We start from the raw sequence: 15,465 nt of genomic DNA on the forward strand, positions 1-15,465 counted from the left end.
AGGCCAGACTCACTGAGATGCAGGTGGGACACCTGCGTGGATTTGTCTGGCAAGCGCTGGGCTTAGAAGGTGACTTTTTAAAGCTACATGGAGCCAGAGTGAGAGGAAGGAAATTAAACCTGCTTGGGCAGATTCCTGTGCTCCCTGCAGTGAGGAGGCAGAGAGCACCCTTGAAAAGGGAAAACAAGCCAGCTAGTCTATACGCAGTGGTCACCAATGTTCAGTCTTGCCAGAAAATGGGCATATTGTTCTCTGCTGTTCCAGAGGGCTGTTGAGGTCGCGTCCAGTCTAGGATGGGAAGTGTGCTCTGAGCCTGGGACAGCAAGTGTCAGAATCGGCAAGCAAGACCCAGGGGACTATCCCAGCCTCTCTGATGCCCACTTTCCTGCAATGCCATGATGAAACTGATGAGGGCTCTGGGTCTTCCCAGAACCACCCAAGGGTCTGTCTGCATGATAAAGCTGTAACTCCTCCTGACAAAAGATACTTCTGCTGATTTTGTTTGTACTAAAAACAGATGACAGTATGCCTCATGTGAACACTGGGGAGTTCCCTGGACCACCACTTTCTACACATCCCACCTCGTGTGGCATGTGTGTTTGGGGGAGAAGGGGGGTGGATAGGTCGCTAGTTGTTGCCAACTGAGGAAGAGGCAAGCTCTGACTTCAGTGCCTACTTGTTAGTAGTGAAACCAGATGGTGAAGACTTTGTCTCCCCCCCCCCCCACCTTGGAGAAGGAGGTCCACACCATATTCCTGTTGGCATGGAAACTTTTGCCTGCTCATTGAATCCAGTCCAGTAGATATGAATTTATTTGAATGAATGGGTGCTAGTAGGAGTTACTGTTTAAGAGATGTCAAGAGACCTGGGGAGACAGCTTAGTGGTAATGTGCTTTCCGCACAAGCACGAGGCTGTGAGTTCAAACCCCAGTGCTTACAGAAGTCATTGGGTGAACTGATATATGTGCATAATTTCTATGCCAGAGATAGGCAGGTCCCTCCCTAACTGGCAAGCTAGGTAGTCAGTGAGAGGTCTTATCTCAGAACATAAGATTGGGGCTGGCTGGTGAGGTGGCTCGGTGGTTACAAGTACTGCCTGTTGTTCTGGAGGACTCGGGTTGGATTGCCAGCACCCACATGGAGGCTCACATTTGCCTATAACTGTAGTCTCAGGGGATCTGACATCCTCTTCTGGCTTCCACAGGCCCTGTCGCATGGCACACAGACATGCCTGCAGGCAAAACACCCACACACATAGAGTAAGCGTGCCCCTCCCACACAAAGAAGAGAAGAAAGGTGAGTTCTGGTCTTGCAAATCTATTGCTTGAAGAAGCAGGGGTGGGGAGGATGGCAGCCTCTGGACCCTGGTCTCTGTGTCTTCACGTCCTTGAGACTTTGAAACTGTCTTGTATTGGGGACTGTGGCATGTCTGGCATTCTCCCAGGTTCTCTATATTTGCCATTCAGAGCTTCTGAGCCTTGGCACACAGTCACCACTTCAGATGAGGAAGCCGAGGCCCAGAGAGGTTAGGTCCCTTTCCTGAGGTCACACAGTGGTAAATGTCAGCGTGGAGCCTGCTTGATCTCCGCAATGTCTTACCACTCCACCACCTCAACTTACCCTGTACTCAAGTTCGGTGTGGTCTCTCTAGAGTCTCGGTCCATCAGGGAGACATCATCTGAAAATGTAGACATCACTAAACACTTGATGCTTCTCTGAGGAGTATCACAGCATACTGTCTGGAATTGAGCAGTAACAAGAGAAATTAAAGACTTTAATGGATCTTGACAACAGCTCTATGTTAAGGGAATTCAAAATCGCATAAAGGAAAAAGTCAGACTTTCTCTCTGCACCTGATAGCTAATATGCACATCTAACTTATTAGCTGATTAAAAACAAAACAAAACAACAGAAGAAAACACTGGATTTCATTAGGGCCAGAGTTCTTTAAGGGAAGGAGATTGTAGACTGGAGGAGGAGGTGGACTTTTATGGAGAAGGTGGTCTGGAACTGGCCTTCTGTCCCTCACTTCAGAGTTGGTACTTGATAAATATGTGTCCAGCGGGACATTGGCAGCACTTGGGAAATTGAGGCAGGAGGATCTTGAGCTACCTAACAAGACTCTGTCTGTCTGTCTATCTGTCTGTCTGTCTTTCACTCACATACACACACACACACACACTCACATACACACACACACACACACACACACACACACACACACACACACACACACACCCTATGAGTGACAGCAGCTTTCCCTGTGCTGTGACTCAGCCAGGATGCTTGTCTTCGTGCTCCTATTGAGCCCCTGCACAGCTCTGGGAGCCAGACTGCATGTCTATTTCCATTTCACCAAAGGGAAACTGAGGCTGAGCAATAACACAATTTCCTAATAGCCATACAGTTAGCACAAGATGGACCAGTTACTCTTACCATCATCAGTTACTCACTATATTAACCGTATAGTTCATCTCAAGGAAGCTGAATGCTTCCCTGAAAATGACATCCAGCAAATGGCATGCATGCCCTCAGCCAGAATCACCCCAGATTCTTCCTGTCGTGAGTGTTCAAAAACACATTGCTTGTGCAGTCATCCTACTAGCAGGCCTTCCAAACATATATGAAATGTAAAGAGACAAGGGGAACACAAATCAATTCGTTTCCAACAGTCTTTCAGGAGAAATGGCCATGTTGCAAGTTCAGAAAATGATACAGTCCACCAAGAAGTACCATGGGAAATGCAGGAAATGTACTTCTGAATGGGAGGGAGGAAAGAGACTGTGGCTGGTCTCTAAAGGGAGCTGTGAAGGACACATAGGATCAGAACCTGACTGGGGATGAAAGGCTTCGCAGGACATCAGCCTGCCAGACCCAAGTGCCTTCATACATCCCTGGGCATGAGGTGTTGGTCTGGAAGCCACAAGCCTGACACTTAGCACATAATGGAATTGCTGGTCTACTGGAGAGGGACCAGATGCACACACAGGAGCAGGGTGTCCTTGCCTGAGAATGGTTTGTCCTGTAAGGGCTCCCTCACATTAACACAGATCCCCTACTGAGTGGTTCACAAAGGAAGTGGGGTGCAAATGCTATGAGCTCCTTGTCACTGAGTGAAGGTGATTTGGGGTTACACCAGTCCTTCAGGGTTGAGGTAGATGTGCTGGCACCGTGATGTTGAGAGAATGCTCCTGGCAGCCAGTCAATCAGTCAGTCAACAGAGCTGTCACTCTCTAGCCTGGTAGAGTCCTGTGAAACCAGTGAATGAGGACTCCTGGGATACACAACAGTTGAGAGAGATGTAGGACCTCTGCAGACAATGAACTGGGCTTGGGTGGCATTGGATGTGGAAAAAGAAAGCAGCCTTAGCAAAGAATGCCATCTACACGTGGCTGTCCCCACTTCCCCCGCATTCACGCAGCCCCTACTTTGACACAGAACTGTGTTTAAATATTAAACTGTTTTGTGTTGCAGCCTTGCACTGAGTGTGTAATTAAAAGGACCCCTTCATTAGCAGCGCCACACAATGAAAGCTCAAGTTAGCCTTTTCTGCTAATTCTGGAGGTGGTGGAACGGGCTAATACAACCACTGATTACAATTGTCACATAGGCTCTTGCTGAAACCACTAGGAAATTTTCATTTCCCAGAATGCATGCAGGATCTTGCAGTGACTGAGAGAGAAAAGCAGGAAGAAAGATTCATTGTGCAACCAGAAGTAGAGGTGTGTAGGAGATAGGAATATGGGATATGGCCTAGAGTTCCAGTCCCAGCTCCTCACTGAAGCCACTAGTGCACCTAAGCCTCAGGGTCACCAGATACAAACTCAGGTTAGTCGTTGTGTCTAGTTAATTAGAATGTAGTACAAACTCATTCGAATATGACTATACTCACTGCAAGATATGTGCACAATAAGGCTTTGTGGAGGCAGTAACTTTCGTCATAGACTCAGCAACTACAGAGCCTGCCTTCTGGAATTTTTTTTAAAAGAAACAGATATTCCATGGACAGTTAAAAAATTAGTCATTTAAGCTTGATAAGTTCTTTGAAAAAAGAAAAACAAGTATGTTGCATTCTTTGCATCCTGAAGGCCAGAGAATAAGTCCTCAGTGAATTGTATGATAATAATGGTGATGGAGATGATGATGACAGCAATGATAATGACATTGGCAGTAAAGGAGGTGGTCACGGTGATGACCATGAAGATGATGGTGGTGGCAGATTGTGATCACGACAACTGTGATGATGATAGTGACAATGCTAAAAATAATGATGGTGATGTAAGTGATCCTGGCCATGACGGTGGTGATGGTGATGAAGGTGATGGTGAGGATAATGAAGATAACAATGTTGAGAGTGATCAAGAATATGGTGAGTCAGCTATATTGGTGCACACCTTTAATCCCAGCACTTGGAAGGAGGAAGCAGGTGGATCTCTGAGTTGGAGGCCAGCCTGATCTACAGAGTGAGTTCCAGGACAGCCAGGCCCACACAGAGAAACCCTGTCTCAAAAAACAAAGCAAACAACAACAAATAGTATGATGATGTATAAAGTCAGGAAGATTATGGACAAAGGAGTGATGCCTTTTTTTCCCCCAGAAAGTTGTAGAAAAAGATACAGAAAAGATGGAACACATGAGTAATTAACAAACACATTTGCCAAGGGAGGGAATGTCTGGAGGGAAGAGAAGGCAGGTAGTGAGCAGATGACATGAGGCTCCAGCATTCCACTCAGGTATCTGGGCTAGCATGCCTCAGGACAGGACACTGTTCAAGGCAAGCTCAGACTTTGAAGAACTTTTCTTCTCTGGGTTCCAGAGAAAAGTGAAGCCTGTCGAAAGTACTCAGAATCATTTGGAATTTCAGCCATCAGGGTGTTCCGGCTCAATGTAGTGTGTTTTTCTCCCCTTTGTTCATCTGAAGACTCTGAGCCAGGGTATCAGGAGGATGGAATTTGGCCTCTTGCTAGATGTCTCCCCTCAAGCAAAGACTTGGCCTCTACTTCCTTCTTATTTCAGAAAGAAAACGAAGCAAATTGTTGTGCCCTCTAACTCCTGTGTTTAACTACTTCTGGTATAAGGTAGGGAGCAACACCTTCATCAGCATAGGATTTTATGATAGAGGTAATCCTGAGCCAAGATTGAAATATCAGGTAAGGTGTAGTTTGTTACTCATTGAGGCATCATGGAGCACACTCTAAGCTAGAACAAGAAGACAGGTCTCATTGGCCGTAGCAGGAGCAGTGGGGGACAATCCTGCCTCTAGTTACATGAGGTAGGGATGGAGCAGGATCTCCTGGTGAATATCTTCCTCTTAGTGGTTGGCTGGTGACTAGATGGTAAGCCCTTTGAGATGAAGAAGAACCAGGTGATTATGATAGAAGTGGCCGACATTATCCAGGCATGGTGCTAAGGTGCATGCTCTACTCTCTCGGCTTACCGTTACTTATATCAGGTCTGTGGGTTAGGGGACCACTATTATTCTGTCTTACAGAATAATAGAGCTTTGAGATTATTACTTGCCTAAGGTCAGGTGGCCTCAAACAGATGATCCAACTGTCCTTGATTTACCAATCTCCTGTACCCCAAATCCCCCAGATCATCAGGCCTGTCCCCCCCTAGAGAGGAGCCGCAGTAGCATGGTTTCCTGAGCTGTGTGCACAGATCATTCTATCTATGGAGCATGCTGCAACACAGCAAGAGTCAGCAGGGAAGGCACTTGGCATGAAGCGTGCCCTGCCAACACAGAAGCTTACTGGGAGGCCTGTGGAAAAGGAGCTGTCAGGCCCTTCATCGGAAAACGAAAACAAGAGGGCTGGGCCCAGTGACCCCCAAAGAGCTCTCCAGCGCTGAAAAGACTTGCCTTCAGGCCTGAGGAGGCAGCCAGGAGACTATGTCCTCTGATTTGTCCTTCTGCAGATTCATCGGCTAACCAAGCAAGGAAACACTCCAGCAGCCAGCCCAGGTCATGGCTCCAGGAAGCTTCCTCCCACAGCAAGGACAGAGATGCGCTGCTGCTGTTGTCTCTAGCTTGCTACTTTGCATTCCATAAACACTCTGCGTCACGAGTTACAAGAGCCCAGGATAGTCAAGTAACAAACTGATTTGCTCAGCAAGCAAAATTGGGCAACTGCATCCAGACGAGCAGTTGACCCTCCCAGAAGCTGCCTCACTAGTTCATGTTAGTGCCTCAGAGAAGGTTGAAGTTAGATCTTAAGCAGCACAGGCTGTGCCCACCCTCATCCATTCTCCCCGTTAAGCCTTCCTTACAGCATAAAGTAAGAGATTCTCTCCATAAGGAGACAGAAAATGAGTCCAGCTGAGAAAACGAAAAGAAAGCAACCAGTTTTGAACCTAAACAGCTCTGAGGTTCAAACTGAGTAACTGAGAAACTTTCACAAGATGGTCGGTCAGCTTTTCTGAACACATTTCCCTCATATCTAAAATGGAGCCACCTAAAATATCACATTTTCCCTCATATGTGGAACCTAGATTTACATGCGTGTTTACATGTGTATAAAACCACGTAGATATATATGCATATGTTTCTATCCTGGCTCCACCATGCATTGATTTATCTTCTTGTGTCTTGGTTCCCCTTCCTGTAAAGTAGGAATATAACATCCACTTGGTCACGGGTCTATATCAGACCTTTTGCATACATGCTGTTGTTCTTTAGCTTGAGGTTTTGTTAGACTCCTGACAATGCAAGTCAGGGTGTCTGATTCTCTTGCCTGCTCACGGGACCCCTTTCCTCCTAGAGGATTGCCTCACCAGCCTGGATATGAGGGCATATGCCTAGTCTTATTATGCCGTTTGGTTGATATCTCTGGGAGGTCTGCTCTTTTCTGAAGGGAAGCAGAGGAGCAGTGGATCTGGGGAGAGGGGAGGGGTGATTGGAAGGAAAGGAGGCTACAGTTAGGAGGTATTGTATGAGGGAAGAATAAGTAAATAAAATAACACCCACTGTGAGATTTTATGGAGAATACATTCTTAAAACCTGCTGGTAGTAATGGTGTCAACAGTGTGCTTGTTACGTCCTGCCTCAGAGGAACGTGATCAAGTGAGGTGGGAGTGGCCAGGGTTTGGGGGAGGAACAGGGCAAAGGCAAATAGGGCCATCCTCGGCCTGGGTCTGGGTCTTAAATGGACTTGAATGTGTCCAGTAGAGACTTCTCTTTCAGTTCTTCCCTCATCTCTTGGGAATGTGTGCCCGTCTACCTACAATCTCCACCTCCTCTTCAAACTGCGTCATATTACCCATTAAGCAAATGGGGCTCTGTCATGGCAGAGCTTTTTCAAGTGACAGAGCTGGGTTTTCTGGTAGTTACATTTATTTTTAGTGACTTCATCCTGAGACACTTCAAATTAGCTGTGGTCCTAATTTAAGACACTCCATGGTGCGTTGTTAGCATTTCTTCATGAACAACGGTGCACTTCGGTTCTAGAGATGGGCAGAAAGAGGCCTGTGTCCATCCCTCTGTGCTGTGGAACCTCCATGTCCAGGGCATCCTGTCTGGACACAGCTTTGCCAGCAGCATGTGACCTGGCTGCTCTCTGCCTCATCATTGCCCATTTTCAAACGGTGATTGCCATTTCAGGCCCCTGAAGTGGCTGTCTGGCTCCTTGCTTATCCAGTGGTCCTGGTTTAGATAACCCACATCTTCTACTGTCTAGATAGTGAGTCTCAGACTCCACTCTGAGTCTTAACCCCCCAGCCCATGCAATGCCTCTACAGAGGGGCTATGAGTGTGCATTTCTGGCAAATTCTCGGGAGACACCAACAGAGCAAGTCCAGGGACCCCACTTTCAAGATGGTTAACATACCATGGTGTCCAGCTCATGTCCTAAGGGCTTCATGCAGTCCAGAAATGCTATGGATGCAGCCCAATACAAAATCATAAACTTAAAATCTCATGAAATTATTTTACATCTTTCTGATAACTCTATTATGTAAGTCTCAAGTGTGAATTTTGTAGATACAACATCAGCATCATGTCACAAAAATCAAAAGTGTGTGTGTGTGTGTGTGTGTGTGTGTGTATACTAAAAACCTATGGGCCATGAGCTGAATAACCTAGATTTAATGTATGCCTTAAGACAATTCTTCCTTATCTATCATGGACTAGAAAATCCAAAAGGTTGGATGAACTCTCTTGAATTCTAGATTATTCCAAGAGTTTCCTAATGTCCTTCTCTATAAGTAATTTGTGCTACTAGCTGATTTTGTTCACCATGGCCATTTCCAATCATGCTTCCCCTTGCATCAAAACCTCCCACATTCCCTCACTACTAATCCAAAATCTTTTCTAGAAGTCAGAATCAAGACCGAAACCCATGTTGGCCACCTGGACATGACACTACCAGTGTGGTTCATATATGGGCCTCTCTGTATCCCCATTCAGTCACATGCCTCTGGGCAGCAGGGATTCTGTCCACCTCACCTGTGTATCCAAGGCCACTGGGACATACCAGTGTTTAGGAACTATCTCAGGGGTGGAAAATGACTGAAGGCATACTTAACAAGAGATGCAAGTTATTCCTCTAGAGGGATCCAAGCAACTCCTGTGAAACTAGGATTTGCTCCTGCCATGTCTACCTCTCCACTTTTGTTCATCTCCAGGACTATATATAGCTTATAGAGAAGAAAGTCTCTGATTTGATTTAAATGGAAAAAGCACATGAACTGCATAGCGAGCTTGGCTTGGGCATGGGGGAGGTGGTCCTAGAGTCAATGCTGACCCCTCCGCTGAGTGAGTGAGCTTGGGCAAATGTTGCCTGGCCACTCTGAGAAGGAGAAATGGCTTCCACCTACTTCAGAGACCTGCTACTGGAAACAATGGGATTACAAAGGTAAATTGGTTAGCTCAATTCTTCACATATAGAAGGTCCCCAGTAATTGGTGGCGATTTTTTAGCAGTGAGGTTTCCAGACAAAATAGAGACAGGTGGTTTTTCTCACACGAGTTTTAATGAAAAAGAATTCCACTTTGTTTGAAAAATGATAATAGATAAAACATTCCAGGATTCTTTCCCCTGTTTTAATGAATCAAGGATATACCAAATTCCATTTTTTTCCAGAAACAATCCCAAAGGACTAGTAAACTTGATTTATGTTTTCTTTAGCAGTCACTTTTATTCCAAAAGCCTGACATTTCTATTAAAATGCTATTAAGTAAAAATGGGATTTTTACAGTATTTGTGATGGCTTAGGTCTTGTGTGGTAACTGCAATTATCTCCAGCCAAGATGCCGTCCCTCATCCTTTTGTTTCCTCTCATACATCAGCTATATCTTCAGTACTTCCGGGTGAAGAAAACCACTCCCTCAGAAGCTGTGGTTCTGAGGTCTGTGATGGGACACCAGTGTCTGGGAGGGCAGCCATCGGAGGTGCAGAAGCCTTGGAGGAGTAGTGTCAGGTGCATGCTGGGCTGCAGGAGACAGGAGTCTCTGGAAGAGGGCATCCTCATCCTCTGGGGTGATGTGAGGAAGATCTGTCTAGTCTGACTGTGCTGGACAGAACTGATGAGATCCCCATCATTATAACAGTCCAATCTAAGATGGCCACCTGGACGTGCTGTTTTAAACAGCCTGCTGTTACATAGCTCCAATCTTGTCTACCTAGGTTAAAATTTCATCTCTGAAATGACACTGTTGTGAAATGTTCTAGAACTAGATGGCAGTGATGGTGATAAATCCTCATGAAAGATCTAAATACCACTGAACTGTATACTTTAAAATGGTTTAAATGGTGGCTTTTATGTATGTTTCACACAAGAACAAAAAAAAATCTTTCTGGATAGAATATTTCCAAAGCCACTTGCAGCTAACACACCATAGCATCTGTGTTTGGGAGAGGAGCCACCTCATCCAGGGAGGGGGCCGAACACTGGGTTCTGTTCATGCAGATGACAAGTCATGCTGCCATTAGATCTCTAACTGAGAAGGAATATTAACTTCATTACAGTTGAGGCTTAATTCAGACTGTGTGTATATTCATGAGAAACATGCTTGGGGTGAGCAACAGAATTAAACATCCTAACTCTAAACACACTATTGGTGTCTCTATTCAAGCTAAGGGATTAGGAACCATTTTGATTCTTCTAAACTTCCCTCTAAAGGTCTACAAAGAACTTGAGTAACTTTTATAATCTGAAACATAAAGCTCCCAGCTGAAGATATGGCTCAGTAGGGCAGAGTGCCTACCTCCCATGCAGAAGGCCCTGTGTTTCATTCCCAGCACCACATAAAACTGGATGTGGTAGTGCATGCCTATAATCCAGCAGTGGCAAGAGGATCAGAGGTTCAAGATCACCCTCATCTTGGACCTTGCTCTTAAAAAATAAAAGAAAACAAATAGATGATAGATAGAGATAGAGATAGAGATAGATAGATAGATAGATAGATAGATAGAGAGAGAGATATTTAAGGCAATTGATATTTTTAATATTTTTAAAAATTAAGTAATAGTATTCAGAATTCTGTGTCCCCAGTGTGGACCATGATGTGCTTTAGAACAAGGGTGAAGTAAAAGAAGCATGCTAGAGAACTGCTTTATAATCCTTGTTTATTCAGAGATATTATGCCATGCTCGACCTCAGTCTCCTCGTCTGGAACAGGGCTGTAGTCACAGGCTCTTCTGCAGAGGTGCATGGGGAAAAGATGAGATGACACCCTGGAGGCAGGTTTGTTGACTGGGTGGTCCCCTGAGCTGTCTCCATCCCTCCATGCCTTCACACTGCACACCTCCCAGTCTCCCCCTTAATGAAATTTTTTGAGTGATTGTAATGTCAGCCACCACCACTTATTCAGAAATTTAGGAGCTAATTTCTGGTAAGAGTGTCAGTTTACCCGCCGCCCCCATTTTTCTTCCTACAACTGTCATGGGGAAAATACTTCATTTCATGGGGAAAATAACCACCTGGATTTTATTTACTGTCAAGGTGGTGGTTACAAAGCCATTTCTGCTGAAGGAAAAATTGCACATCCTAGGGAATAGTCACCTCTTGTGAGGAACTGGGTCTGCACATGCAGGAGGGAGTGTTTTGCAGCCCAGACCCTCCATGCCACTGAACATTGAAAGAGATTTTCCTTCATGGTGACTGTTCTGTTCCCCTGCCGGTCCTTGCTTTGAGTCCAAAGTTAGGATCCACTTGAAAGAAACTGTGACCAGGCCTTCTGGAGCTTTCTACTCATGTCTTCCCTGGGAGTTGGCTCCTTGGGCTGGTATGAGAAGGGGACCACTTGGGCAGAGCTTTCCAACACAATGTTTGTCTCTCAAACTTCTTTCCCATTCCCAGGGACTTATGGGATAAGAAACATCATGGCTTTGAGACTCTCCCTATCCATTTATGTCATTATTAGAAGCAAACTTTCCCAATGTCTTAGTCAGGGTTCTATTGCTACGAAGAGACACCATGACTACTCCAACTCTTATGTAGGAAAACATGTAATTGCGGCTGGCTTACAGTTCAGAGGTTTAGTCCATTAATCATCATGGTGTGGGGTGGGAGGAAGCATGACGGCACACAGGCAGACATGGTCCTGGAGGAGGAGCTGAGAGTCCTACATCCAGATCCGCAGGCAGCAGGGAAGAGAGAGAGAACCACTGGGCCTGGTTTGGGCTTCTGAAACCTCAAAGGCCACACTTCCTCCAACAAGGCCACACCCACTCCAAGGCCACACCTCCTAATAGTGCCACCCCCTATGGGGGCCATTTTCTTTCAGACCACCACACCAGGTTTCTGGGTTTGCCCTTCCCATTCTCCATTCTGGCACCTGAGTGGCTTTTGTTTTATTTATTTTCAGTTTTGAGACAAGGTCTCACTGTGTACCTCTGGCTGGCCCTAAACTTACCATGTAGCCCAGGCTACCCTAGAATTTGCAATTCTCCTGTTGCTTTCTCCAAAGTGCTGGGATTATGGGCATATGCCACCATGTTTATTTAGCCCCATGGCAACCAGCGCGCCTGATTGGGCTACTTCCTTTCCAGCCTTGTCTGAGATGCCCGCCTCTTCACAAGGGCCTCATCCTGCCATTTGTGCTTTTCCCCAGACCTTCTTGTTTCTAGCTCCTCACTGGCTGGGCACACATTCTCCTCCAGGCTTTGAGTGTCGCCCTCTACAATGTTGTCCATTGGTCTGGCCTGGAGCCCAAGAGTCCATGCCCCTGAGTTCCCAACTCCCTCATTTAGTACTTCTCTCTCCTTCAAGCTCCACCCTTTCTTGGCTCCTGTCGCACCCGGAACCAGGTCCGCAGAAAACCACCTCCCACCTGCTGTCATCAGTCCTAAGACCAAGTCCTGAACACACTGCGCATTGTAGATGTAACCGTCTTGTTAAATAAGAAACACAGCCAATTGCAGAGTCGAAAACCAAGAGGTCAGAGCAATAGCTGAGAGCTGAAAACCTTACCCTTCACTGCTGCTACTAGGGCAGAGAGGAAAGACAGCAGCAGCAGTGAAGGTTTTCAGCTCTCAGTTATTGCTCTGACCTCTTGGCTTTTAGCTCTACAATTAGCTGTGTTTCTTATTTAACAAGACAGTTACATCTACAGCGCATGGTCAATAAGTCCCATCTCAACCAAAACATAAGATGTGTTCAACACACATCTCATGGTGCTAAACACAATATCAGCTTCTTGTGATTCTTTTTCTTAAACAGCCTTGTGTCAACATTCCCACTTCCAGTAGTCCCCACACTAGAACATCATGGTGTCCCTGTACCTGCTTCTCCCTGGCCCTGGCTGTGTGGCACATTTCTATACTACACTACCTCCACCCCAAGATGTCTCTTTGGCCACACCAATGACAGTCTTTCACATCCCATTCTGTTCCTTGGATATGTCTCTCTGTTCCCCACATACTTCAGTGGTTCACAGGTTAGCCCCTCAATGTGACCCACATCCCAGCCAACTCATGTCTATAGGATGTGATGTGTATTAGGCTCCTGGGAGCAGAGAATGGGAGGCAGCTTTCATTAAATTTGTTGCATTGTGTGATGGTCTGAAAGAAAATGGCCCCCATAGGGGGTGGCACTATTAGGAGGTGTGGCCTTGTTGGAGGAAGTGTGTCACTCGGGGTGGCCTTTGAGGTTTCAGAAGCCCAAACCAGGCCCAGTGGCTCTCTCTCTTCCCTGCTGCCTGCGGATCTGGATGTAGGACTCTCAGCTCCTCCTCCAGGACCATGTCTACCTGTGTGCCATCTTGCTCCCCACCTGACCCCACCCCATGACAATAATGGACTAAACCTCTGAACTGTAAGCCAGCACCAATTAAATGTTTTCCTGTATAAGAGTTGGAGTGGTCATGGAGTCTCTTCTCAGCATGGGCAAACGCTGGCCTGTGAGAGCTGATTTGAGGACTATAGTAATATAGCATTGACTATGGAGACAGAGGAGGAGTTGGCATTTATTCTGATTTTTCCCACCTGGGTAACTGGCAGACATCTGGCAGAGAAATACCAAGGGGATAGGACAGACTTTGGGTGGGGGAAGGGCTGTGTCATGCTGGAGGCAAGAAGAAACTGAGACCATTTCTAGCTAGAGGTAGATAGATAAATCATTTCCTTGATTATCAGAATAATTTCAGAATAAAACACATAGGCTATGGAGTCACAAAACTTGTCATTTTCTATATGAGCTCCAAATAAACAGTTAAGGCAGGAAATTATCTGTATTCCTAGGGCTGGGGAATGGAAGAGTCTCCACAAGTTGTTCATTGAACTGCGCCTGTGGCTTCTTGCCAACCCTCAGTGAGATTTTTTTCCATTTCTTAATTATTCAATTACAACCCATAAGTAGGAGTTTGAAATCAAATCCAGACTGCTCACAATGGAGTATTCCCTTGAATCTTGAGCAGAGCAAAGCCGGGCTTGCAAGATGGAGGAAACCTGTGTTTCCAGTCCTGGCCCTGCCCTGGGTTTAAGCCTTGGCTTCACCATACAGGAGCTGTGTGCGCCTTGACAGGCCACTTCCCAGAGGTCAGTTTTCTAGTCTATAAAATAGAAACTGTATAGCACCAATCCCCCAGAGCTACTGTGCATCTCAAGGGAAGGAAGCCATTGGAGGAAGGCAGTATGTCATGAGTGCCTTGTGTATTTCAGGTCTCAGCATCCTGAAAAGCCTGTCACTGGGAAGGAAGATCAGGACTGTGAGCTGACCGGTGACCCCGACTCCAACCCTGAAGCCCACCTGCCTTCTATTTGCCTCAAGCAGGTGTTCCCCAAGTATGCCAAGCAGTTCAACTACCTGCGCCTGGTAGACAGGATGGCTAATTTGTTTATCCGGTTCCTGGGAATCAAGGGGACAATGAAGTTGGGGCCAACTGGCTTTCGGACCTTCATAAGGTTAGTGAGATCAGCTTTCTCTCTCTTGAGATTTGGAGAGGGTGGAGCCCAGTCATTTAACTGAATGCCATGTGGCCCTTGACTGCTCTTAGGAGACCAAAGTATTGAACTGGTACCCTATTTGAAGCTATATTCACCTCAGGGCTGGCACTGACCCTGGCATATTATAGACTCTTGTCAAATGAGTTAATGAATGTTCTGATCATGACATTTAATTGTAGGTTCATTATTAAAACAAGCAATTGTGGGGCTGAGGGAGGTAATTCAATAGTAATGCTCTTGATGCTTAAGAATGAGTACCTGGCCGGGTGGTGGTAGCGCACGCCTTTAATCCCAGCACTTGGGAGGCAGAGCCAGGCGGATCTCTGTGAGTTCGAGGCCAGCCTGGGCTACCAAGTGCATTCCAGAAAAAGGCGCAAAGCTACACAGAGAAACCCTGTCTTGAAAAAACAAAAACAAACAAACAAACAAAAAAAAATAGAGGACCTGAGTTCAAATCCCTGGCACCCATATGAAAGCCAGGCATGGCAGCATGCAATAGTAATTCCAGCACCAGGGATGGTGGACAGGGCAAGATAAGAGCTTGCTGGCAAGCCATTCTAGCAAAAGAACAAAACTCCAGGTTCAGTGAAGAGCCTGTCTCAAAATATAAGGTGAAGTACGGTAGAGAAAGACACTCAAAATCTACCTCTGGTCTCCATATACACATGTGTGGGTATTTACACCCATCCACACATATACACACACACCCAAAAGAGTTGTGAACTACACAATAGTCATTTTTTATTGCTATGACAGGATACCTGAAGCTGGATAACCTTATTAAGAAAATGGGCTCATTTAGCTCACAGTAGTTTAAGTTAGCAGCTTGAACTCTAAGATCAGGCAGCACCGTTAGGTAGGTCTTTATTAAGAGTCTGATGGCAGATATCACAGGGGAGGCATGTTCAGGAGAAAGATCATGTCCAGAGATGATCAGAGCAGATTGGAGTCAGGCTCATTCTTATAACAATTCAGGGTCCCACTAGTATTCTCCAGGGGCTCATGCCCAATGACCTAAAGACCTTTGACAAGCTCTGCCTCCTAAAGATGCTGCCCCTTGAGTAATACCACGCTGAGGTCCATGC

General features: G+C 46.0%; 1 protein-coding gene across 6 annotated transcripts in view; it reads left to right on the plus strand.

Annotated features, from left to right (window-relative positions):
- Window positions 1-15,465, plus strand: part of Ttll11 (tubulin tyrosine ligase like 11) — a 214,227-nt gene that overhangs the window by 146,305 nt on the left and 52,457 nt on the right. For all 6 annotated transcript variants that reach the window (XM_036183851.1, XM_036183850.1, XM_036183854.1 and 3 more), the window contains one exon: window positions 14,096-14,338. In XM_036183851.1, coding sequence (XP_036039744.1) covers window positions 14,096-14,338 — 243 coding nt within the window. The remainder of the gene's footprint in view (window positions 1-14,095; window positions 14,339-15,465) is intronic.

The sequence above is a fragment of the Onychomys torridus genome, chromosome 4 (genome assembly GCF_903995425.1).
Source record: "Onychomys torridus chromosome 4, mOncTor1.1, whole genome shotgun sequence".
Lineage (NCBI taxonomy): Eukaryota > Metazoa > Chordata > Mammalia > Rodentia > Cricetidae > Onychomys > Onychomys torridus.